Below are 23729 nucleotides of genomic sequence, written 5' to 3'. Positions count from 1 at the left end.
TCTAAACTTCTAAATAAAAATTAAAGAAATAACAAGACTGAGACTCTACAGGCTATAGGTTCTTTGAGGCTTGAGCCAAATGCTAAAGTCAGAATGATGCTGATATTTAGCGAGTGTAATGTTTATCATCTTAATTTAGTATTTCTTTTTATGTTTTGGTCATAAATGATAGTATTTGTCACATTTCCCCTGATGATGGCCCTACATGCCTCCTGGGTGAACATGAATTCCTGTCCCACATTTCATGGCAATCATTGTTAAGATATTTCAGTCTGGGCCATAATGTTGTGTGGATGTCCACTATCTAGTCTGTGGGTGTGGATCCATCGCAAATATTTGCAGGGCCTCCCTCTATCCCTCCCGGAGCGGCACAGTGGCTGCCAAGAATGGATAAGAGGGTCAGGGGTATGTTGCCCCCACCCCTCCTAATCACCAGTCCTTTTCCTGCCTCCCCGGTCCAACCCCCGCCTCCTTTCTCTCTATCGGACTCCAGACAGACAGCCTGGGAGATGGAGGAGGGGAGGAGGACGTTGAGGGTCACGGCCTCATCGCTACAGTCACTTTGCCAAAGAGTGTGTGTGGCCGTGCGTGTGTGTGTATCCTTCACGCAATCACCTCTTCCCCTTTTTGTGTCACGAAGAGTTAGGCCTATTTTTGCAATGGAAAATGATTGCCAGTGTGAAAAATATGTATGTATGCGTGTGAGGACAGCGAGAGAGTGTGTGTGGGTGTTGAAAAGGCAAAAGTCAAGGTTTTAGAGGTTCACTTGGCTTAGGCTTGTTCCCTCCAAAGCCCCGACAGCCAGAAATGCTGCGGTTAACAAAACGAAACTGCCCATCTAAACACTATCGACGAGACTTTTGCAATAGCAGCCCTGAGTTTTGGTAAAAAAAGTATGTAAATATACAATACATCGTGTTTTACAAGTTCACAAGTGCATGTGTTGCATTAAAATATGAGAAGAAACACAGGATATTAGTTTTATAATTCAAGATTCAAGGATTCAAGGCTTTTATTGTCATTTGTACATATAGTGTAGTTATTGTATTTGTGTTAGTGTATGACATTCTTAGGTCACAGGCTCCTCCAACAGTGCAATAGTCTATATACAAGTAATTGGAATATTGATATATATATATATATATATATATATAAATACAACCAGATGAATGTTATGGATGTTCTTTCAAAAGTTCAGGTGTTTAACATTAACATCCTCATGGCCATTCATATTTATAATTTCACTGGAACAATTAATCAAAAAATGTGTTAGAAACACAAAATATGTATTAGGGTTATGCTTGAGTTGACTAAAGTACTTGGTACCCACTAATAACTGTCCATCAATCTTTTTGTCAAGATATAATACAGCCTGCCACTCGATCTTGTTAAAAAAACATTAACGTTCTGTATTGTAACATTATCCGGTTGCTTCTGCTACGAGCCTTCACCAAGCTTTGGCTTCAGAAGTCTTAACTGACAAGGGCGGCAGGCCAAGCTAAACGAGTTATGTTCTTAGTTTACTGGATGTGAATATCCCAGGAGGGTTTTCACAAAGTGGAGGGCTTTACTTTTGTTGGATGGTTCCATTGTTATGACATTTTGACCCTGTTACTGATTAGTCTCTTAAGGGTTTGAATTTTGGAGGGGTTGTAGCTGTGTTTTTTTGGTTTTGTATCTGGGACAAAACCTCTCTGAAAACACTGGCTCCCGTCCTAGCCGACCGCGATACCGAATCTTTGGGCTCAGAAGATGATGTTTCAACCACATCCTGACAACAAACAAAATAACTTGTGTTGAGGTTAGAGGATTCTTGCAGCCTTTACTCCTCATGGCTTCCATAAATCAGGCTCTGGATTCGAGCTAACACAAAAGAGGTCAAACGGGAGATTTTGTTTGGGGCTGTATGCATCGACTCAGATTTTCCGAGGTGGAACGTAGATGTCAGCCACAGTAACGGGAATCCAATGTAGCGCTCCAGAAGTGAAAGTGACTGCATGCATCGCAGCTGAATTACCAAAGGAAGCACTGTTGGAGTGAAAATACATAGAGAAATCCTTTCAGATTCCCCTTTGCATGTTCTATGAATAATTTACTGTTTTTCATGTCTCTCACTCTGATTTAATTATAGCTTTTAACACATTTATTTACAGCACACTGACGTATGAAATGATGAATTTTGATAATTTCAGGGTCATCCAGGGAGGGTTCGATGAGTAAACATGTGTTACAATACCTTGCCAAAAAAAAAGACTAGTCATGTTTTTGAGTCCCTGTGCTCTTTAGTTGACAGCTACACTTGAGTGAATCAGATTTATGCTTAATATGCTGCTTAAGGGATACTTAGTGGTAGCTGTTGAGGAATTGGAGAGCATTACGTATTTGCTTCACTCACTAACGTTCTCCTTTCTTGACTTTGAATCCCTAAAAGAGCAACTGAACCTCTAGAATTTTTGTTTTTTAAGACAGTGTTTTAAAAAACTGGCCTAAGATGGTAAAACTAATATCAAAAGCAGGTTCAGAGCTGGAGACATGGTAGCCTAGCTTAGCATAAAGACTAGCAGCAGGTGGAACGGCTAGCCTCAATATCTCAATTTTAAAAAAAGGCTACCCAACGCAACTCCCACTAAAACAACAAACTTGTTTACACACTTTTGTTTGCGCATGTTTATTATGAAAGCAGAACCTTTTTTTGCTTTGGACAGAGCATGGCTAAGCTAACTGACTGTTTGGTGGTTAGCTAACAATAGCATAGCAGCATAATAAATGGGGGAAGAAGCTAGCCATATTTTTTTCGAAAGGTCCCCAGATTGAACAAACAAGTTTTTTGTTTGTCATCATTGGAGGGGCTGGAAGAAGGATTTATTTTTCCAGCCCACATTTGGATAGAGCCAGGCTAGCTGTTTCTTCCTGCTTCCTGTCCAAGCTAAGCTTACTGGCTGCTAGCTGTCCCTTCATATTTACCAAGTTTGGTATTAATCTACTTATCTAACGCTTGCCAAGATAGCAAATAGGCGTATTTCTCAAAATGTCAAACCTTTAACGCGCAGGGTTGAATTCAATCTTGAAAGATGAAAGGGGTATTATTTAAAGAATAAATCATAAAACATCCTCCTTATGTATTTTCAGGGCTTCCATTGAATTCTGTAGATATGATTTCTCTCCAGTGAAATGTCACAATGCAATGTGTTTCATATACAGCAAGTAAAAAAATATGATTTGATGGCCACAAATGTGGGATTTCACTTCATTTAGGCCTACTGACCAACTTCACTTCCAAAAAAATCCCCATCTTACAATTTCAGACTTGTTTTTTTTCTTTCCATAACATAATGCGTTCAACACATTTTCAGAGCTTGTGATCAACTCTGCTTTTTTAATCAAAGTGCAATACCCTGAGGCTGATTTAAAAAGATGGCGACAAGAAACAGAGCCAAGTCATCCCAGACCGGCACTCATATAACTTTTTATGAAGAGGCCTCCCCTTGTGAAAACTAGAATGAAATCTGATGTGAACAATCCTCACCAGGAGAATTGGAAAAGTACTATAGTTTCAGAGCTGACATCTTCCTCAGGTTACGGAGGAAAAACTCAGTTTTTTGCTTTTTGTATCTTTTTGTGCTTCTGTTGATAAACATCGCGCTAACTGATAGGTCCTTGTGATTGTGCCATGCTTGCGAAAGCATACAATAAAGCTCTATTACAACAGTATGAAAGGCTATAAAATAGACAGGCAATTATCATCATGAAGGAGCTGAACTGATTTGATTATAAAGGCTTTCATTAAAGCCACCAACTCTCTGATCCTTAACTTACTCTAGGGGACTTTACAAAGGAGCCATGAGTCAATCATATCACTTGTTTTTTCACATTGACACTATGTCAGAGCTGCCAAAAATCACACTTCTGCCGCTCTCACCCCGTTGACGTGTGGCAGCTTGAACTCACCGTGAACCGTATGGGTCCAGGAAACGTCTCTTTCCTCATGCCTCCGATTCGCCTCTATTTAAAAAGAAGAGGCTTGCAAAACAGGCACTTTAGCTCCCTTGACAGTCTGCTAACTTATCACCATGTAATTGTTCTCTCTCTGATGTCTTCAGGACTTAATTGTAATGGAAGTCATGTGATAAAAAGAGGGCAATAGGAGAGTAAAGGCGTGCCCACCTCGGAAGCATCGTCCTCCCTAGCTGTCTGCCCTCGTCCACCCCTGGGTTTTCCCGTGTGGCTGGAGAGCAAGACAGATGGACATATTGGACGGATGGACAGACGGGGACGCCCTTCCCTCTGCTGTGAACTCAGACTCACACGAGCCAGACTCCATACATTCATCTTGTGATGTTCACGGAGGGAATGTGATATCATGAAGTTGCTCTTTGGCATGAAAGGTTTGTTTTTGAGTCGCATGAGGTGTCAAATTCTGGTTTCCTGCCATGTCCACGTTATCGTCTTGTCTGTCTAACATTTGACCCAGTGTCTTGAGACCCACCTATCTCTGTCTATCACTGGTTCTCACTCTGACTGTGCGTCTGCTCATTTCAGGAAGTGTCATCACCCTCCGGCTCTATCAATTGACTTTGAGTCAAAGGGCTGCTTATCAAGAAACAGTATTTCCTTAATTAGTTTGCTTTCTCCCCTCTTCTCTTTTCACTTCTCAAAACTGCACATAAAAATAATTTCTCCCCTTTCAATTTTGTACAATAAGGGCTTAGTAGGATTTTAAAAAAATGCCCGGACTACAGAACAGAATTTGTTAATTTCCTCCTTATGTAGTTTCAGCTTAGCCCTCAAGAGAAAAAGAATCACGAGAAGTTTCTTCATTCGGTGACCTTTTTACGAACAAATAGCAGTGTTGTATCACAAATAATACATTTTACAAATGGACAGTATGTAGGCCAAATCTATGTAAAATAAAACAGATGGGTAACTCTTCTGGTAAGAGCAGTTTCCACATAGGGACAAGACTCTATCTCAATCACCCTTTCCATCTGATCCACGAGCTTAAGCAGTCAAGTGAGTGGATTTATAGACCTGAGGCTTATGGCTTAGTCATGATTGCTTAAATTGGCTGCGTCTCAATTAAAATAAAGTGTTTTTACTCCTAATGAGAGAACGAGACATTTGGGGAAGATTGAGACAGATGTAGAAGCTCACTCCATGGTCATTGATTGGAAAAATAACATGGTGCTTTTTGTCATGCCAGTGAATACTTTTTCAGAAAGAATTGAAAAAGTCATGTTTCCAGATGAAATAAACTGGAAAATGGTAAAGATTGCCTCAAGGAAACCTAAATAATATGTATGAGTGGTCTTTAAACTGTGTATATGTTTTACCACAGTCAAAAAGGTCAAATCCTGAATACATCTTAATTTGAACGTTAACATATCCTCAAAAGAAAACAGGCCTCTTCTCTATTTCAATCCAAATCCTCTGAAAAGTACTTTCACTTGTGCAGTCTTTTTTTCTTTTACTGTGTTCAGCTGTAAAACATTTGAGGAAACTTTATGCTTCCCCATTCAACTCAGAGTGTAACTGGAGGTTCTCCGCCGACTATAAAAAAGAGAGGGAAAGAAAAAATGGTTGAGGGCAGGATGAGGTCCTCGTCTCTGTGTCTTCATAGTGCGGGCCGCGGCAGGCACACTCTCATGCAAAACCTCATCCGCACAACTCATTTCTCTCAATTTTTTCTCCCCATTTCTTTCTGGCACACCAGTGAAGCTCCGTAAAAAAGAATTATGTATCTGAAAATATGAAATGTGTACATTGAACACTGGAGAAGATCGTATCTGCTGATTTATACCGACAGAAGTGACAGTCTATAGGTGGATAGTTTGGCCAAAATATTGTTTTTAAGAATTGTAATTACTTGAATTGTTCATAAAAAAAGAAAAGAAAGAGTACAATATGCTGTAAAGTATGCCTAAAATAATGTAACAATGAAGTTTGAGCAAGTAGACAGTTAAATTAACTTAGCACAAAGACCAGAACCAGAGGGAAACAGCTCGTCCAATAGTGACCAGCACCTTTTAAGCTCACTAATTAATATCATATTTCACATTTTTTTAGTCTATAACATTGTAAAATCATCAGTTTCTGGTCTCATGGGTTAGGGTTAGTGTGGGCAAGAATTCAAATGAGCGTTGTTCCCAAAATGTCATCTCTTTAAACAATCAGACCAACATATTTTAAGTATAAACTAAGTGTGTAGTATAAAGTATTCAATGCATTTTAACATGGTGTCAACTCTGCCAACTATTTGTATTGTATTTGTCACTTTTGCTCTTTATTTGTTCTGCTAACGGACACTTTTTTCCTGGAAAAAGCCTCAAATCAGATCAAACACAACATCTAACAAACGAGTAAATCGGCTTGCTATCAGTGTGGTCTCAAACCTTCACTTTGGCTTTAGTTAGTAAAAACACCCACACAAAGTCACTTGTAAGGTGAACAAAGATGGCAAACAGATTTAAATGAAGGCTGTTGAGACAACATGGACCTACATGAAGGTTTATGGCTTTCTGACCCCTCCCAGATAAACAAGTCTGACCTGACTCATAGGGTCGGGAACTGGGGATGAAACAAGACACAAACATTTGCTAATGCACTCTGGCTGGGGGAGAAACCAAATCAAACAGAAAGGCTAATAAAAGCACAGGCTACAATTCCAGTCATGATCATTCTAAATAATAGCCTCCCTTGTACTTTGGCTGAGGTTTTGGCTGTGAGGAGGTTGGTCATGGGGCTCCCCAATGTGATGGCAATGCACTAATCTGCTCTGTATGGCCTATTCACATGTGTTCACACCATTGTTTCCAGATTCTAAACAGGAACTGCAATGTTACCCACAGGAATTGTACATTTGTTGTGCAGAAACCCTTTAAATGCCACTCTTATTTGAAATCAGCGTGTCCTTGCAGTTTCATCACCTCTCATGTATGTTGTGTATACTATTCGGGAAGTATTGTGGAATAAAAATAGCTATAATAACATGCAGCTGTTACTGCTGAACACTGCAGAGACACATGGGGAGACAGGATGCATACTAAAGAAATCTGTTTGAGCCTGGGAAAACCGAGAGTTTGCTCACAACTAGAGCCGTATACCAGTCGGTGCTGCAATTTATTACCCGGTAAACACGTGGGAATAGTATTTCAGCGCCACAAGATAAACAACTTCTCCACTCCACGCACATCTCGCGATAGGGGACGCTCCCTCAGTGTGCGCCTATTGTGAGAGTTTTCCAACTCTCGCGTGATCTTGGAAGTTTCCCACGCCTGTTGTTGTGGCGTCTGCCCTTTTCGCTCACTCTCTCTCGCCGCCTCCCCCTTTTTTTCCTCTGTCTTCCTCACCCACCCCCTTTTCTCTCCGTCTCCCTCGTCCCTACACCTTCAGTCTGCTTCTGTTGTCTCGGCGGATTGTTGCGGGCTGTGGGAGAGAAAAGGATATCGCGAGTATTGGAGTTTTGGTGAGAGTTTGTGGAAGATGGCGCCTGTTGTGACAGGGTGAGTCTGAGATTCGGGGCTGGCGGTTGGGGAGCGAGAATACAAGTTATAACCATGAAATAGCTACATTTAAACCCATGTGCTAAATTGCAATGTTATGACCTGTGGTTTACTTTGCTTTAACTATTTTCTTCGTCTCACTGTGTTTGAGTGTTTTATTTTTCTTTGCCCAGTTACTTATAGACTGACTGTTGCTGCAGTGTTTTGTGAGCTAGCCTCAGCTAAGCGATACTTCACCCTCGGTGGTCTTTTTTTTCCCAGACAACGGCGAGCTGTTAGCTACTAGGCTAGCCAGCAAGCTAAACTACACATGTGTATTAAGAAAGCTATTTAACATGTATATGCGTGTCCATTGTGAAATTCGTGGTGTAGCATTGGTTTCCGAAACGTGCTCAACATGTAGCCGGGCAGCACGCTTTAAGAAGTGCATTCACGACTTGAACACTGCTAGCTGTCCGATAATGGACGTCAGCTAGCGATATAGTGACTGAAACACGTTGCGGCTTTGTGAGCGAGGCATCCCCCTTTTGGCAGTGTTTTTAAAAATACATTTGTGAGATACTTCTCAGACACGGCACGCTTGCTGTACATCTCTGTAGTTGGTGTTAGACTGTTATTCTTAACCACGTTTTTTAAAGGGCTGTATGACCATATTTTAGGTTTAAGAAAATGTATAAAGAAAGAGTAATTACACAGTATGAAGATGTCAGGCACACTGTTTCGCTGATGGTGGTTTGTTTTGTTGACTTGTGATTGTGTTGTTGGCTCATGTTACTGTAAGTATTTGCTGTGATTGATAGACCATCTATTTTTGAATAAGGGGCAGGTAAAACAAATGAGCTCCTTTCCGTCATGGGCTACACAAACTATGCTTAAAGTGTAAACGTTTTGTTTTATTATAATTGCCATGAGTGAAATACACATTTAAGCTCGGGGCTACCACGCACGCACAGTGTATAGCAGCGTGTACTTTTTACGACTTGTGCTTCCTGTTAGTGGACGACAGTGCTGGTAAATAGTATTTGCATCTCTGTAAGCAGGTTGCTAATACAAACTCCAACCTAACACTGCAGTGCATCTCAGGACACAAAACACAGACAAACACCCACAGCCATGTGCGCATAACACCATAACCACTGCAAACATGATTATCAAATGATTCACCCTGATGATCCCTGGCCTAATGTAAGATAACTAGCTGCTCTTGGCATACTTTTCCCTGAGTCACATACAAAGTTGTTTTATTTATGTGATGTTTAAAAAGACTTCATTAGGCTTGGTGCACGTTCAGTAATTACCGCTAGATCATATATCTGTGATAAGTATGTCAGCCAAGGATTTTAGTGGGAAAATAGTCTTCTGTTTTTGAAATGATCATAGCTAGAGAATGTCAAGGATATATTTCCTCATAAAGTCAAGCAGTACTGCCTTGATTTGTTACTCCTTGCATCTTTGGTTATGGGACCACATTATTCAACATAAATAAGCTTGGCGATTACAATTATATTTCCCTGCGCGTTAGCTAGACACGAACATATTTCTTTGCACTTTTGATGCTATAATCCCCACAGACAGCTCAGTGGGTGACAGACATTCGCTGGGCTTGTGGAGGTGTGTGCATGTTGGAAAGAGAAGGGGGGGGGGGGGGGGGGGGGTTGATGTGCATGTTCACTTGGGGCTTTCCAGCAGACCTGAACTGATTTCAGTTGAGGGGGGGGGGGGGGGGTAGCGAGAGGGAGGGAGGAAGGGGGCAAGCTAGAGGGCAGGCGGGTCAGGTCTGGGTGGCTGGCCACCTGTCCAGATGATATCTCCAAATTCATGTGTGTTTGGCTGTGGGTTTTTCTGCGAGTGGGGGTCAGTGTGTGAGAGGGGGGTGGGGCTGACGGGTGTTCTGGCGAGAGAGGTTTAACAGAAAATTAAAGTGCCATAAGGGGTCTTTTTTTAGCTGATGGCAGGCCGGGTTCACAGTAACGGTTGGAGGCATCACGGAGCCTGACCACAGCTTCATGAACTGTTTGAATGGGGCTGGCTTCACACAGGGAGGGGCTCCACAACCACAGGCTTGTTAACGGCATCATGACTTTATTGTAAGAGCATTACAGAGAGGCTGTGGTTGAATATTTGTATCTGAGTTAAAGGTGTTGGTTATACTGAATTTACCGTAAGTGTTGCCCTTAGAGACATGTGTTTGTGTCTTTCTGCTGAATTTAACTTGCTGCCTGGAAATCTATTTATCCACAAATATGAAAACAAGTGTGTTTGCATTTACATGTCATTCTCACTGTGGAGTTTGACACTCGATGTGTATGATACTTTCTGTTTTGCAGACCTTTTTTCAACTGCATAAATCATTTACATGTATCACTCCTGAAATTGCTAGAAAGCCTTGTAGCTTAGACTTTGATATTCATGACAAATATGACACAGCACAAAATCTACGATTATCAAACACTCCCCTCAGCTTTAACAATGGCTGTGAAGAATATCTAGTTTGCTTCTTCATCAGATCACACCAGAAGGATACGAAAAAAGGCGTAATACATTTTGTCTTTTTATGTTAATGCATTTTTTAGCTTAACACAAAACGTATGACTTAACACGGTAAGCAAACTACTTGACATCAGCATTGAAATTAACAATTTCCCTCATTAGCTGATTATTCTGACATATCATTTTGAATGTTGAAAAGACCAAGGTGACATATTCAACTGCTCATTTTGTATAGCTATGAAAATATAAAAATGTGTCACTGGCAAATAACTGACCCTTTAACTTAAAAATGTGTCAAACAATTAATCGATTATCAGAATAGTTGCCGATTAATTTTCTCTTAAATGACAACTACTCTAGCTTGTGGTGTAAATGTGAAAGTGGCCCCTATCTTTTGCAGAAGTACTCAAACACTCCTCTCCCGGTAAGGCATGGTCTTACTCACTGTTGTGGGTTGCCACAATAGCACACATTAGCAACACAACTCTCGATCTTCAGAGGTGTGGGCAAAAAACACAACAAATGAAAATAACACAGTGTTGCTTTCATATGCGCTTCTCTTTTAGAGAAGCTGGTTGGTTGTGATAGCTGAAAGAGCAGCACTGTTCACCTGGCATAATAATGGCATGAATCACTTATTTCAACACTGATCTGCCTTTGCTGTGCCCCAGAGGGACGGGATTCCATGTTGCTCACCCCCCTCCCATCCCTTCACCCAAAAAAAGAACAACGATAGAGTCTTTCAGGCTAAAAGCCAAGTGTCTCTGTGCGGGTGTAATGATACCACAGAGCCTTCCTTTGAGACGCACAACCTTGTGTTCTCGCATTTGTTAGCATGAGCGTGCAGTCCGAGCTCCAAGGCTGTGTTGACGGTGATATACTGAGTGCACGTTGAAGGGAGACTGAGTGTATCTAGATATAAAAGTTGATCTGTGTGTGTGTGTGTGTGTGTGTGTGTGTGTGTGTGTGTGTGTTTGTGCATCCATTCCCCAGGGTCCTCTCCTCTTCCCGGCTTCCCTTTTATGAAAGGAGAGGTTCAGAGAGAGCAGCAGATGTCGAAGCGCTGACCTTTATGGTGGCAAAGGCTCAGACTACAGTTAAAAGACATGCCGAGTCACCCCCCCCCCCCCCCCCCTCACCCTCGTCCCTCAAAGCAACACACACACACACACACACACACACACACACACACACACACACACACACACACACACACACACACACACACACACACACACACACACACACACACACACACACACACACACACACCTTTAGCGGCAGCACTGATGGATAGGTTAACGACAGAGATGACACAAGCCATCTGATCTGTGTGTCACCTCAGTATCCCGCACCCTCCAAAGCGGCCTTATATCCACCCAGAGCCATGGAAATCTTCAAAGTGTGTGTGTGTGGGGGGGGGGGGTGTACAGAAGTCACAGGCATATAGCACCAAAGCAAATGAGCCACCGCCAGACATCTTTAGGGGGATTTATCCTCATGCATACAGTAGCCTATTGTTTTGGAAGTTCATGCATATCCATTACTCCACATGATTGAGATATCCCCCGAAGCCTATACGGTTTTATTCAGGGTTCATATTCGACTTGTTTGCTCGAGTGACGACGAAGCCTCTCAAAGCACCAAGTCTTCATTCTCTTGTTTCCATATTTAGCGTGTTTGTCTGTCTGTCTCAGGGGAACGACCACAGACACCCAAAGGGGATAGAAATGCACATTGTGTAATTTGCCTTGGGTTGCCGCCAGCTTGGCACTACACATTCCTGGTCCCCAGCCACGTGCTAAAGTGTGCACACACCAGATATACCATCATAGTATGTCACTGTACCTTGACTTCCCCCCTGCCTATTCATAACAAGTGGTTTTCTGAGTGGTGCAGAAATGAGCTGGCAAGTATTTGGTTATATGCCTGAAACAAGCTAACTAAATAATACTACTCACCGTCATCACGTCGAACAAGAGTCCGCCCTTAGCTTAGCGGTGGTGAAGTGTAGTCATGCGACAGTGATGTGGTTTGTTTATAGCATTATGCTCACTGTTTTGGCAATTTACGCTTCAACTATTCAACAAGTGGGGATAATAAGTAGAGATGGTCCTGCTGAATGAAAATTGTTAGTATCAGAGCATGTGTTCGCAATATTCATAACGTCGAAAAATAAATTGCATCATTGCACCACTCTGTTGATGATTCATTTGAGGGGCCTGCTTCACCTACTTTCTGCAAGGCCAAGGCCTCATAAGGGGTTTGGATTTCTCACAAAAAAGCCACAACAAGGGGGGGGGGGGCATTTATTTACTTGTGCAAGACTTGGAATGCAACAGTGTGAGCTTATGCTATTTTTTCTATCTGTGGCTCTTCCAAATATGTTGCTGCTGTTTTGCTTCTGCACGGATAGGACGGAACATTCTGAGGTAAATCTAAAGCCAGTGTGGTTTTGAAAAACAGCCCTGCCGTCATGTTTGATAAAGGCCCAAGTCCTCGTGGTGTTGTTGCTGGCATCGTCCGCGCCGCTAAGGAGAGACGGAAAGCTAACACGAGGCAAATGCGACAGACGTTGGAAGTGCGTACCTACCCGCTGACTTGTGTTTTGGAGCGGATCCGTTGTCTTTCACGCAATTGCACTCCCCTTCCCAGAGAATTTCCTGCCCCTGCTCCTTTTGCTGTTTGTAGCGATTACAGCTTCTCCAAGGGAATGTTGCTTTCTACTGTGTCAGCAGTTCTTTGCTCCCGCTGTCCCTCCACACTCAGGATGTTTCATTCAGAAAACATGAACTAGTCCCCCCTGTCTGACTCCTGTTTGCTTTCAGTGAGCCAACCCTTGCCCACTTCCTGTTACGGGGCAGCTGAACCTGAGAGGAAAGAATATGAACCCCCTTTGAGAGTTTAGTGTTAGTCCCTCTCTTTTGGTTTTGTTCGCCTCAGGATGACAAAGGCAGATTTAGTCTTTAAATAGACGACTTATGCCAGGCCTGTGATATACCGTACAACAGACCTGCTCTAAGCTTTCAGGAGAATTCCCCACAGAGCCAGGCTTAGAGAGAAAATCTCTGTTATGTTTTTTATTCTGTTGGCCCAGATCATCGCCTTGTTACTCTCAGCCGCGGCAGCGAGGGTTCAGAAGCATTGTTCGAGTGTCTCGCTGTTGTCAGAACGTTCTGTCTGTTCTCTCTGGGCCGGTTCATACATTCAGAGGAAGGTTACAAATATACACAGGATCTCCCGTGTTGGGAAAGCCCCCAACGAGGACACCTCCCACGGCTCAAAGCAACTGCCACTATTACTGAATTAGATAAGAAGGGAGTGGCAAGCAGTAAGCCAGCCGGTCGTAAACCTTCCTGAGAGTAATGCTGCTGGGGCTGCCATTTATCGTCTGCTGCTGATGGCAACAGAACCGTTCCTACCTCCTTCCCCTTTAGCTAGATGGCTAATGAATGGTGAACACATTGCTTTGCCGTTGATTTATCCTTGCAAAGCTTTGAGTTAACATGTTCACAGATCAATCCTATTGTCTTTGCTTGAACTTAGCATACCCCTGTCAGGCTAAAACCCTTCCCAATTCATTTTAAAGTGATATATAATGGAGGAAAACCGCATTTTCTGCCTCTTTTGCATTAGAAAATGCCTGAACAATTAATACATTTTCAGAATACTATACGAATAATTAAACTTATGATTAGTTGACTAACACTTTTAGCACCAAAGTTTCGACTGTCAGTCTTAAACCCAAACATATTCATTTTAATATGGTATAAATAGGAGAAAAACTGCATTTTCGAATGAGAAAAGAACGATTAGTCAATTATCAGAAAACTCTGCTAATATCACACTTATCGACACTAAGCTCCAAGGCTTAGAAATAAGACTTTTTTGTTCTTGTTGCATTGGACCCTTTTTAACTATTAAATCAGGCATATTATATGTAGTATTTACTAGGGATGGGAATTTGAAAGCAAATGTATATTCGAATATTCGACCCCCCAAAAAACGGTTAACCGAAATGTACATATCCTACAAAACAAAAATTGGGTAAAAAAAAAAAGCTTACATTTTTTTTTTTTAGTAATTTTTGGAAATAAATACATACATGTTCAAATAAGTGTAGAAACCAAGTCGAATTTGTAAAATGTATTGAACTGGTGATCACAGTTTGACAGCTATAGACCTACAGCTTTCATGTGCAGAGGCGACTCACAATCAGGCCAGCTGTAGAGAAGACCCTCAGCTGGAACGGAGGTTGCGGGTATAGCAAGGTATAGCATGTATATAAGTTTAATTTGGCATAGTTTGACCTCTACAACGCACTCACTAACCTGGTCGAAATATTTCCACACATTACTCCTTTTTGACGCCATGTCTGTGTAGGACTCTTCTTAGAGTGTAAATAATTACTGGACTATGACTGGTAAAATATGTTGAATACCGGCAAAACTAAATCTCTCCAGTCAAAATGTCTATGCACTTTGCCGCCACACACGGTTGCCAAGCAGCGCTTATTGTTGTTTAGGCTGGCCACTCATGTGTCGCGAGTGTTGACAGGGAGCGGGGGAGCACGCTCATGAACCTCGCAACGGCTGCAGAGCGCATTTGCGCCACATTTGGGCCTAAGATGACGTTTGAGTCTGCGTGATCTGCGTGTCGGGAGGGGCAGCAGCCATATCATTGGCTAGAACTAGCTAGATCTGATGGATTTGGACATAAACGCGAGTGAAGTTTAACCGGACGTGAGAGAGAGAGAGAGAGAGAGAGAGATTAGCACCTGCAGCTCTGCCCGCTGTGAGGGACCGGTGAGCGGAGCAAAACACACCTTTAGACGTCAACTAACACATTTAGCTATGGCACTGTCATTGAATTATTCAATTTGATAATATGTAATCAACTTAGGCATCCCTCCCAAAAAAAAAAAAAAAATTATAAAAATATTCATAACTCAAATTCGAATACCTGAATAATTTCGAATATTCAATTAATCGTTCCCATCCCTAGTATTTACTATTTTTGAGCAAATGTTCTACTGTTTAAAGAGTTTAGTATGTGTCGGAGAGAGAGAGAGGTGTCTGAAAAGAGCGAGACGGCCTTATCAAGTGTCGGGAAAAACATTGAAGAAAAAGAACAAACCGAGCGACAGAGGGGTTGGATTCCAGGAACACCGTTATCTCCGAATGTTTCTCTGCATTGTCTGCTTGTTTAACTCCCGCTGCCGGAGAGTCCTACCGAAGAATCCGCCTGGTGGCATTCCTGTGGCTGTTGACGTAGGAGATTTTGGCCTTTTCCTAGGTTCGAATGAAGTAATAGACGTGTGTGTCATTTTGTAGAACACTCTACTGATTGTGGTCAAGGAAACAATGGCTTTTTTTCATTCTTTCTTCTTGATGAGAGGGTTGTTCATGTTGTGGTTGATCATCTTGCGCTTGTGGCTGATGTTCTCTAACGTTACCGTCACGTTGGAAGCACTGCTGAAGAATGTGCGTGAGGTTTCGCATGAGCTCATGGAAGGAAACTAGACTTGTTTTCTTTTTATCAATTGGTTTATCCTGAAAAGTCACCAGCAAAGTCTCTTTATTTATCACCCGGCTGAAATGGATGAGAATTGGACCTCAGATATTCCAACCGCAACTCGCCAAAGTGTCTGGTAGACGAATGAATCCGGCATAATTGACCAGAGTTTATTATTCACCTCCCTGCAAACGAACCTTGACATATTCAGCTTTTAATGCGATTTAAAGCATGCTAGTGTCAAGACAAATTACTGTGCCGTGTGGTTAAGATTAAGGAAACAATTTTCTTGTTTCACATCTCGTTAATGACAGACTATTTTGGAAAGGATAGCATGTTTTAAAGAGGAACAATCCCCTTCCTCATTATGACACTGAAACCAGACGGCAGTCCCGAGGTGACAAAGTCATTGCTAAACAACACAGACACATACATGCCGCTGCAGTCTCGACGTTTGGGTTTAGTTTGCTCAGGTTCATCTCGCAGCATGTGGGCTAAAGGTCGTGTCTCTTTCTGTTTCTCGGTGTCTCTCTGCCAGGATTTCTATTTTTCTCTCTCGTTGCAGTGCAGTCTGTCCTTTGGGTGGTTTTGAGGCAAGGGCAGGGCGAGACGGTGGTTAGTTTGCCTGAGCTTCGTGCGCTGACAGATGTCCAGAGAAACGTTTGGACTGTCCCACTTTACTAAAGCAAGTACACTGGAAAGATGAAAATACATTATTGTAGAAGTGAAATTAGTTTATAGAAGAAACGAAAGCGGTAGCAATTTTGATAACTCATTTCAATCTCTTCTTTACTTCTTTACTCTTCTTTTGCTGCTTTTCTCAGTCTTATAACTTTCTGAACTAACACCTTTGGGTTATTTGTTGGTCAGATTTAGAGCTCAAGCTGCTTATTGTTAGTTGCATCATTGTTGCCTTTCATGTTTTCCTTTTACACCCAATCATAAGCCAACATGATATGTTACACTTTGCTTGGCCCTTAAGCTGTGCAGAGTCTGTGATCGTTTAGCAAAGTCAATTCTTTCTTTATATTCCCAAAAAAACCAACTCACGTGGCTGCTTGCCATGAAGCACCTGGGTTGTCAATCCTGACACGTCTTAGGTTGTTTTTCTTTAGTTTAATCAAGGTGAAAATTACGCGGACTGTTCTGTGCTTCTCGATCAATGCCGTCGAAGATAAATGAGGCTGAAATTCAATAAGGAGCCAACAGGGTGGCATAGTTAGCCACCTTTCAACATGGAGACCTGTGATGACAAGCATCGGCCCTGCGGAAACACTAAAACCCAACGTAGCTGCCTACGGCCTGAGCTGGGTGCAATAAATCAAAAGATAATTTCCTCAATATGCTCAAGAGTATCATGGAATAAATTCAAGACGGCAACATTACATAAGAATGGACCGCATATGATTCTTCTATTGATGAATCTGCCAATTCTTCCTTGTTCAATGTATCTTATTGTCTATAAACATTTCCATTATGGTGTCATAGGGTTCACAGTGACACCCGAGCTTCTCATTTTGAAATTTGACAATAACAAAAATCATGACTTTTGAGATACTGGAACCAGATAAGGATTTAAAACATATCAAAAATAGTTAGCTCCAAGTCCAAGATAGACTTAAATAGATATGTTTGCATGCTAGCTTTACATGCAAACAAGTGAAAAGCAATGCAAACCACAAGTGATACGTTAGTCTGAGCAATGCAGCAGCGGTGAAGAAAACCTGATTCAACTTGCAAACTAACGTGCATTTGCTCAATACACAATTCTAGTTAAATCCAGAGTGGTTATCATATGCTTAACCACTACCTACTTCCTTATCGCCGACTGTTTAGCACCATAGCACGAGCTACAGTAGTGTTGCTGCGGTGGATCTGGACTCCTCGACCCCTCCCCCCCGGGTTCCCTCTGCTCCAGCAGTGAGTCATCAGCTCAGCAGAGAGTGAGAAGGGGGAACGAGGAGCGGGAAAGGCTGGTTCATTCAGGGTTCAAGGCTCCCTCGCCTCGTCCCTTTCCCTCTTCTTTTCTGACAGCTTCCCCCAAGCACATGACCCGCCTCAGCCCTTAAACCCCTGGCCCTTCTATGTGTGGCTGCAGTTTTTATTTTTTTATTTTCTATTATGCGTTTCCTAATTTTGTGAGGTCACATCGCCTGCGAGTCTTCGCACAATGCCTGCTCTGCGTCTCCCGTGGCCGTGTTTACTTTTTGTGTTCTTCCATCTTTTTTTCCATTGCTTATGTGAAGGAAGCTCTTTGGCTTTTACACGTTGTACTTTTATTAGATTCTTTTCAAAAAGAAGTTGGACTGTGATGTGATTATACATGTTGTAACCACCCACTGACGAGTTTGAACATCTAAATCATGCGGAACTTCAACCATACGTAGTTTTTATATAATGTTAACAATAAACTGGCTCGAGTAATATCTTCCCTGCCTATACTTTGTCGAACTGTTGAACTAACTACTGTCATTCGGGAAACTTCATTAAAGAGGCGGCCAGCAGCGTTCTCAAACATCTCCGAGTAGTGAGGACGCTGGGCATGAACGTAACAAAGGTTATGCCTTAGGGCAGAGGCACTGTCTGAGGTGTGACTGTTTCCTCTATCGTCTGTTTGCCTGAACGGAGAACAACAAGCCCACTCATGAAACCTGTGCCTTGATTAAACCCATGTAGCTGTTCCTAGTTCTTTTTCTTCACATTCTACGACATAGAGCTCGAGCTCCACCAAACCTTAGTGGAGCAATCTAACTACGTGTTCAGCAATACCACCTTTTCTATAGCATTTTCTGAAATTGAGGTGAATTAGTTGAATGATGTCCACTGCGTCTGGTAGGGCTGAACGATTAATCGATTTTAAATCGAAATTGCAATTTTAACTGATAAGATTATCAAATTGCAAAGCCTGTACCAGCCATTGTTAACCAATCAGAAGTGGCCCATGATAGTAGGTGATAGACAGATTGATCCTATCACCTGCCAAGTATTTTTTAAGTGCCTGCCCTTTGCAAATGGCTTTGGAGCTTTCCTAGATGGTTTGGTGAAACAAAGCATCTGAGTCAGGTTAGTAATGCTCCATCACATGTTTTACATCTATGACAGGGGGAACCTTAAACTGAAGCTTGTCTTTAAAGCAACCCGACGGAAGTTTCATGTAAGTTTAGTTCTTTCACTCGTAGCTCGGGCTGCGGGGGTGCTAGAGACGGGAGCACGTTGATGCGACCGTCCTAGCCGGAGATATTGCCGCATCTTACAATAAACTTCCGTTGGGTCGCTTAAAAACAAATATCGCGAATCGCAATCGCAATATTTGTCAGAAAAATCGCAATTCAATTTTTCCCCCCCAAAATCGTGCAGCCCTAGCGTCTGGTCCTAAATTGGGATACACGTTATCTGAGCAAGTGAATGGAGCCAGGTGGAAGGCAGCATAGAGAAAACACACTCAGAGCTTTGGGATTCTCAAAGGAGACTTCATTAAAGATAGAACAAGCATCGAGGGAGTGTGTCTGAGAGTTCAGGTTGTCTCCACTGCACACACGCACTGAAATGTCATTACCTTGTGTTCAGGATATATTGTATCTTGTGGAGCTTGTACTCGCTGGTGCACAAGCAAGTGTACGTCTAGATGTCTTTATTGATTGTCTGCCAGGCCGAGATTTAAAGAGTCCGTCCATATGGAGCATTGATGTAAGGAGAGTGCGGTCAAGAGGGAAGGGAAACATGGAGGGAGGAAGAGAAAGAGGGGAGGCCCTTTTCTCTTTGGCTTTTCTGCCTCTGTCATTAAGCTCTCCCATGTCAAAGACAGATGGTGCGTGTGCGTGTGTGTGTGTGTGTGTGTGTGTGTGTGTGTGTGTGTGTGTGTGTGTGTGTGTGTTCACTTGCAAGTGCAGACTGATGTGACCCGCCCAACCCTCCACACACACTTACACACACACACGCCCTTGATTCTGCCTCCAGCGGGGCGTCTCAGGGCAGCTACCAGCCCTCTGCCATCTGCAGTCGTTCAGCCTCCAGGGTCCCTGCTCATCAGCAGTCGGGTTATTCAGTCGACTTCTGTCTGCCGCTCAGGCAACACTTCTCTTGTAAAAGATCATTTTAGGGGCCTTTTGGGATTCTGATCACATCCGCCTTCATTTCTTTTGTTTCATCTTGCCCTTCTCTCGTTCCCGCTGTTATATGGACAACCAGTGGTGGAGTAATGTGAGAGACATCCAGACAGATTCCTCATATCAACGTACAGGCGTCTTTGACACATGCATATCATGGATTTGCCACTGATAACGTAATAATAATTTGTCATATAGCCACAATCATGCCCTGTAACTTTGAATTGGCTTTCGCATAAGTATACTTGTGCTTTAAGAACACTGTAATTATTGTCATCCAAAAGAGGCTTCCTTTACTTGTTTCTTACTATATAAAAGATATCTCTCAAAATCACACACCTTTTTGAAGCCCTAAAATGTCAATTCAGTAAGAAATTCCACCTGATCCATCCTGTCTCCTGTCTCCTCTGCTTCCTTAACCTCTCTTTTCCTTTCCTAGTTGTGGGGATGCTCTTTAGAAAGTGAGCTAACAGGCGTGCTAGTGAGAGTATCTGAAAGTGACTCTGCCCTCACCACTGCTAGCCTGCTGCTGCTGCTGCGATTGCTGGCACGCACGTTGGCACATGCCAGGCCGGATGCCAGGCGCTCAGCGAGCCCCCGACTCGAGCCATGTCTCGTCTTGTCTAATACACTTTCTGGCCCTTCCCCTCTTTACGTCTTCCTCTTTGTCCCCGCCCTCTCTTTGAAACACTTCTCCAGGGTTGACTTAGGATAAGTTCAGCGCCCAGACTTGGCCGCCGACAGTTTTCCCCCAATGATTAAATATGTGCTTGAAAGATTGTGTGCGTAATACCCTCGCCGCGGGCCACACACAGCATGGCACGGTGTGGCCGAGGAAGTAAGTATGTGTTAAAGGAAAAGGCTGATGTTTATGCTCCGTGTGTGTTATAGCTATGAAAGACTGACATCAGTATGCAGGTATTTTTCAACAGGCAGCCAGCGGGCTCGAATTTCCTAATTTCTTTCACTTAGTCCCCGCCACGCAAACACCTTCTCCTACTTGGTGAGGCATGTTATTTCTACCTATTTCTTCTCTGTCTTGTCTTGAAAGCTTTAAGAACACGTCATGGACAGGTGAGTGCAACAAGAAGCACACTGTCTCAACCTCGGCTCGTTCTTGTCTTTCAAAATAGTGCAGATTTTTGGCAGAGCTTCAACAAATAGAGCTTGCAGGCATGAGTTGGTTCTCTTCCACGCTCCAGAACAGGTTTGCCTGGCATGTCAAGCCTATAATTTTGCTTTACTGGTGTGTTTACTAGTGTCTGGCGAATATCAATAAGCCCGTTGACAGGTGTCAGTGTCGGCTGCACAATAGGTGCTTGTCAGTTTCCTCTCTGAATGCCTTCTGGACACGACTGGATGAATGCCCCACTTGCTAAACTACCATAGGTCTTTGTTTCTGAAAAAGATAATAATCCATGCAGTTGCAGAGACGTGCTTTTATTTAGAAATATATCTTTAAGCTTTGTTTTAGCTTTTTGTTTTGGTTGAAACCACTGATGTTAGTGGTGCATGAGTCCTGAACCCCGAATCGAGTTAGCATTTTAGTGCTACCCATTTCCCTCCTCTCGAAGTCAATAGTAGTTTGTGTTTTTGATGATATTGCTGAAATAAGGTCAGTGGTTAACACAAGACATGTTCACATTGTTGTATGTCTTTTACGTGCCTTTTGAAAAAGGAGTTTGCTAACAGGTGTTGCTAAATAAGACTACAAAACGTCTTCACGCCAAGCATTAGCCGCCTTTAGCTTAGCAGTGGTGACGCGATGTCATACGAAAATGATGTTGGCATTCATTTAGCTTCATACTTCTGGTTTTACTTCAACTCTTATAGAAGTGGATTCAATATGTGGGGATTATCCTGCTGAACTAACCCTTTAAGTATATCATTAACGTGTTTGCCACAAATCTTACTTTCTGTAATCTCCAAAAATCCGATTTGCTTTGAAGCCATGCAATGATCGGCCAAGAAAATACGTCATCACTGCACCTCTGCTCGAAAGTGCAGTGAATGAATTTGCCACTGGAATGATGTTTTTAGTATCTCTGTGTATACTAGTGCAGGTTTCAGCTCGGGCGGAGTTCATATTTTGGGTGTCACTGAGCCGCCCCATGGCTATGGCGGCCAGTTGAGCTGCGAGCGAGCGCGCTGTTGATAATGAGCTGTACAGCCACTCCGAGGAGTTGTGATATCTGCTATCAGCCCTCAGGCAGGGAAACCAGACACCTTTTTATAGGCCTAATCCCTCTTCCCATCCCTCCCCTCTCCCTCACACTGCTGTTTGTGTGCACTGTCCTGGAGCTGTGTGTGTGTAGAGTGTGACGTGTATGTGTGTAGTCAGATATGGTATGGTTTCGTGTTCACACAAGGGCCTGTGTCAGAGCGCAGAGGACCCACCCCGGTGTGCAAGTGTCACAGATGTGTGAAAAACGGCTTCATTATATGCAGATCGAGGCTTACAGTCCCCAAACCCCAAACATACCTGCTTTATATACGATTTAAATGTAAGAAAAGCATCTATATCATATTTATGTGACTTTCTTGTAATGAAAACCCCTAAAGTTGTTTTAACACCAATACTGTATATTTTTCACTTTCTGTCATTTCCAAATTATAGCTTGCACAATCTTACATTTTTACTACACAATGTGAAATCCATTTACAATATTCATATTTTGTACCATATTTTAAGAACATTTAACATTGCTCTCAGTCAAATTTATAATTTGTAACTGTCTCTTAGTTTTTGGCAAATTACACCGTAGGGAGGTGGAGAGAGAGAGTGTAACCATAACTACCCATAACACTATAGGAGAGTAGGACTTAATAGGCTCTTAATAGGATTACTTGCAGAAAGATAACATTATTATTATTTAAAAAGATATATATATATAAATGTTGTCTTAAAGTGGTGGGTTGGCCTATGTGTTGTCGACCCTTATCTGAATCCTAACATGTGCTTCCTATTGACACAGTGGGCAGATGGAGCCTTGTGCGCCTGCTTAGCATCTCACACCCTTTGAAAAAGTCAATTATTAATTAAAAGTAAATAAATGGATCAGCAGGTCACTCCGATACCACATTTGCTTGAGTTTGAGCCCAAAACATTCCCCGTTTTTATTTCACGTAAGTCCCATGCAGCAGTTAAAGACTAAAATCATCTCTTTAAGGTTTGTTTGGTGGTATAATGTGTTTCAGGCCACATCCACATGCACGCACTGCCAGTTGGCCTCAGAGGTCACACCCTGACCCCTTGACCTTGAGTGTATGAACGATGGCGTCTGGTGTCTGCCCGTGTGTGTGTGTGTGTGTGTGTGTGTGTCCCCTGGGAGGCACTCGCTCTACAAAAGACAGATCTGTGTGCGTTTGTCTATTTGAATTGTAGACCAAACATAAATGCGCTCAGCTAAAGGTGTGGACGACTATCATTTTCACAGCGTCCGTTACATTTTGAACTGGCAAGGGAAAATCATCTGTTTTGGTATTACTCTAAAGGGAATAAACCAACTGTTTGATCCATGTCAAAACTGTGAGACACATACTTTTGTCAACACTCTGAACATCATTTCCTTTAATCTCTTGCATATTGTGCAACCTGTTATTATAGAGCATTTAGCAAAAGTCTGTAAGCAAGTCCCATGTTCTTGAGAAACGCAGAACATGCCCAGTCACCGCACATCCGTTTGAATAACCCCCTAATCCCACCAGGAGCGTCTGCGCTGTGGTGTTTTTAGCGACCGCGGCCACTCTAGTCAACGGGTGCTATTCCACCAGACCCGCTGCGCCGCGGCTCGAAGCGTCCCAGAAGCTCCTCGCCACAAGGAATTTCTAAAATATAGGATGAATCCTATTTTTGACGCGGCGCAGCGCAGGCAGGAAGTGGAACGTTCATCCAACAACTGCGAGGCTGCACACACGACGCTCCGCTTCCGCAACGTTTTGAAACGCGCCCGGTGGGTTATGACGCAGGAGGAGGTCGCAGCGAGGTGCAGCCGCAGCGAGGCGCAGCCGCAGCGAGGTGCAGCCGCAGCGAGGCGCAGCCGCAGCGAGGCGCAGCCGCAGCGAGGCGCAGGCGCCTCCGGTGGGATCAGGGGGTAAGAGCGTTCTTCAGATCAAACCT

General features: G+C 42.9%; 1 protein-coding gene across 1 annotated transcript in view; it reads left to right on the top strand.

Moving 5' to 3' along the window:
- Positions 1–7359: 7359 nt before the first annotated feature.
- Positions 7360–23729, top strand: part of rbpjb (recombination signal binding protein for immunoglobulin kappa J region b) — a 49990-nt gene continuing 33620 nt past the window's right edge. Inside the window, exon 1 of the mRNA XM_034105681.2 lies at positions 7360–7499. Within this exon, the coding sequence (XP_033961572.1) occupies positions 7480–7499 (20 nt within the window). The 5' untranslated portion in view covers positions 7360–7479. The remainder of the gene's footprint in view (positions 7500–23729) is intronic.

Source organism: Pseudochaenichthys georgianus, chromosome 18 (genome assembly GCF_902827115.2).
Source record: "Pseudochaenichthys georgianus chromosome 18, fPseGeo1.2, whole genome shotgun sequence".
Classification (NCBI taxonomy): Eukaryota; Metazoa; Chordata; class Actinopteri; order Perciformes; family Channichthyidae; genus Pseudochaenichthys; species Pseudochaenichthys georgianus.
Note: the sequence above shows the minus strand (reverse complement) of the source record. Positions and strands in the feature narration are given on the sequence as shown.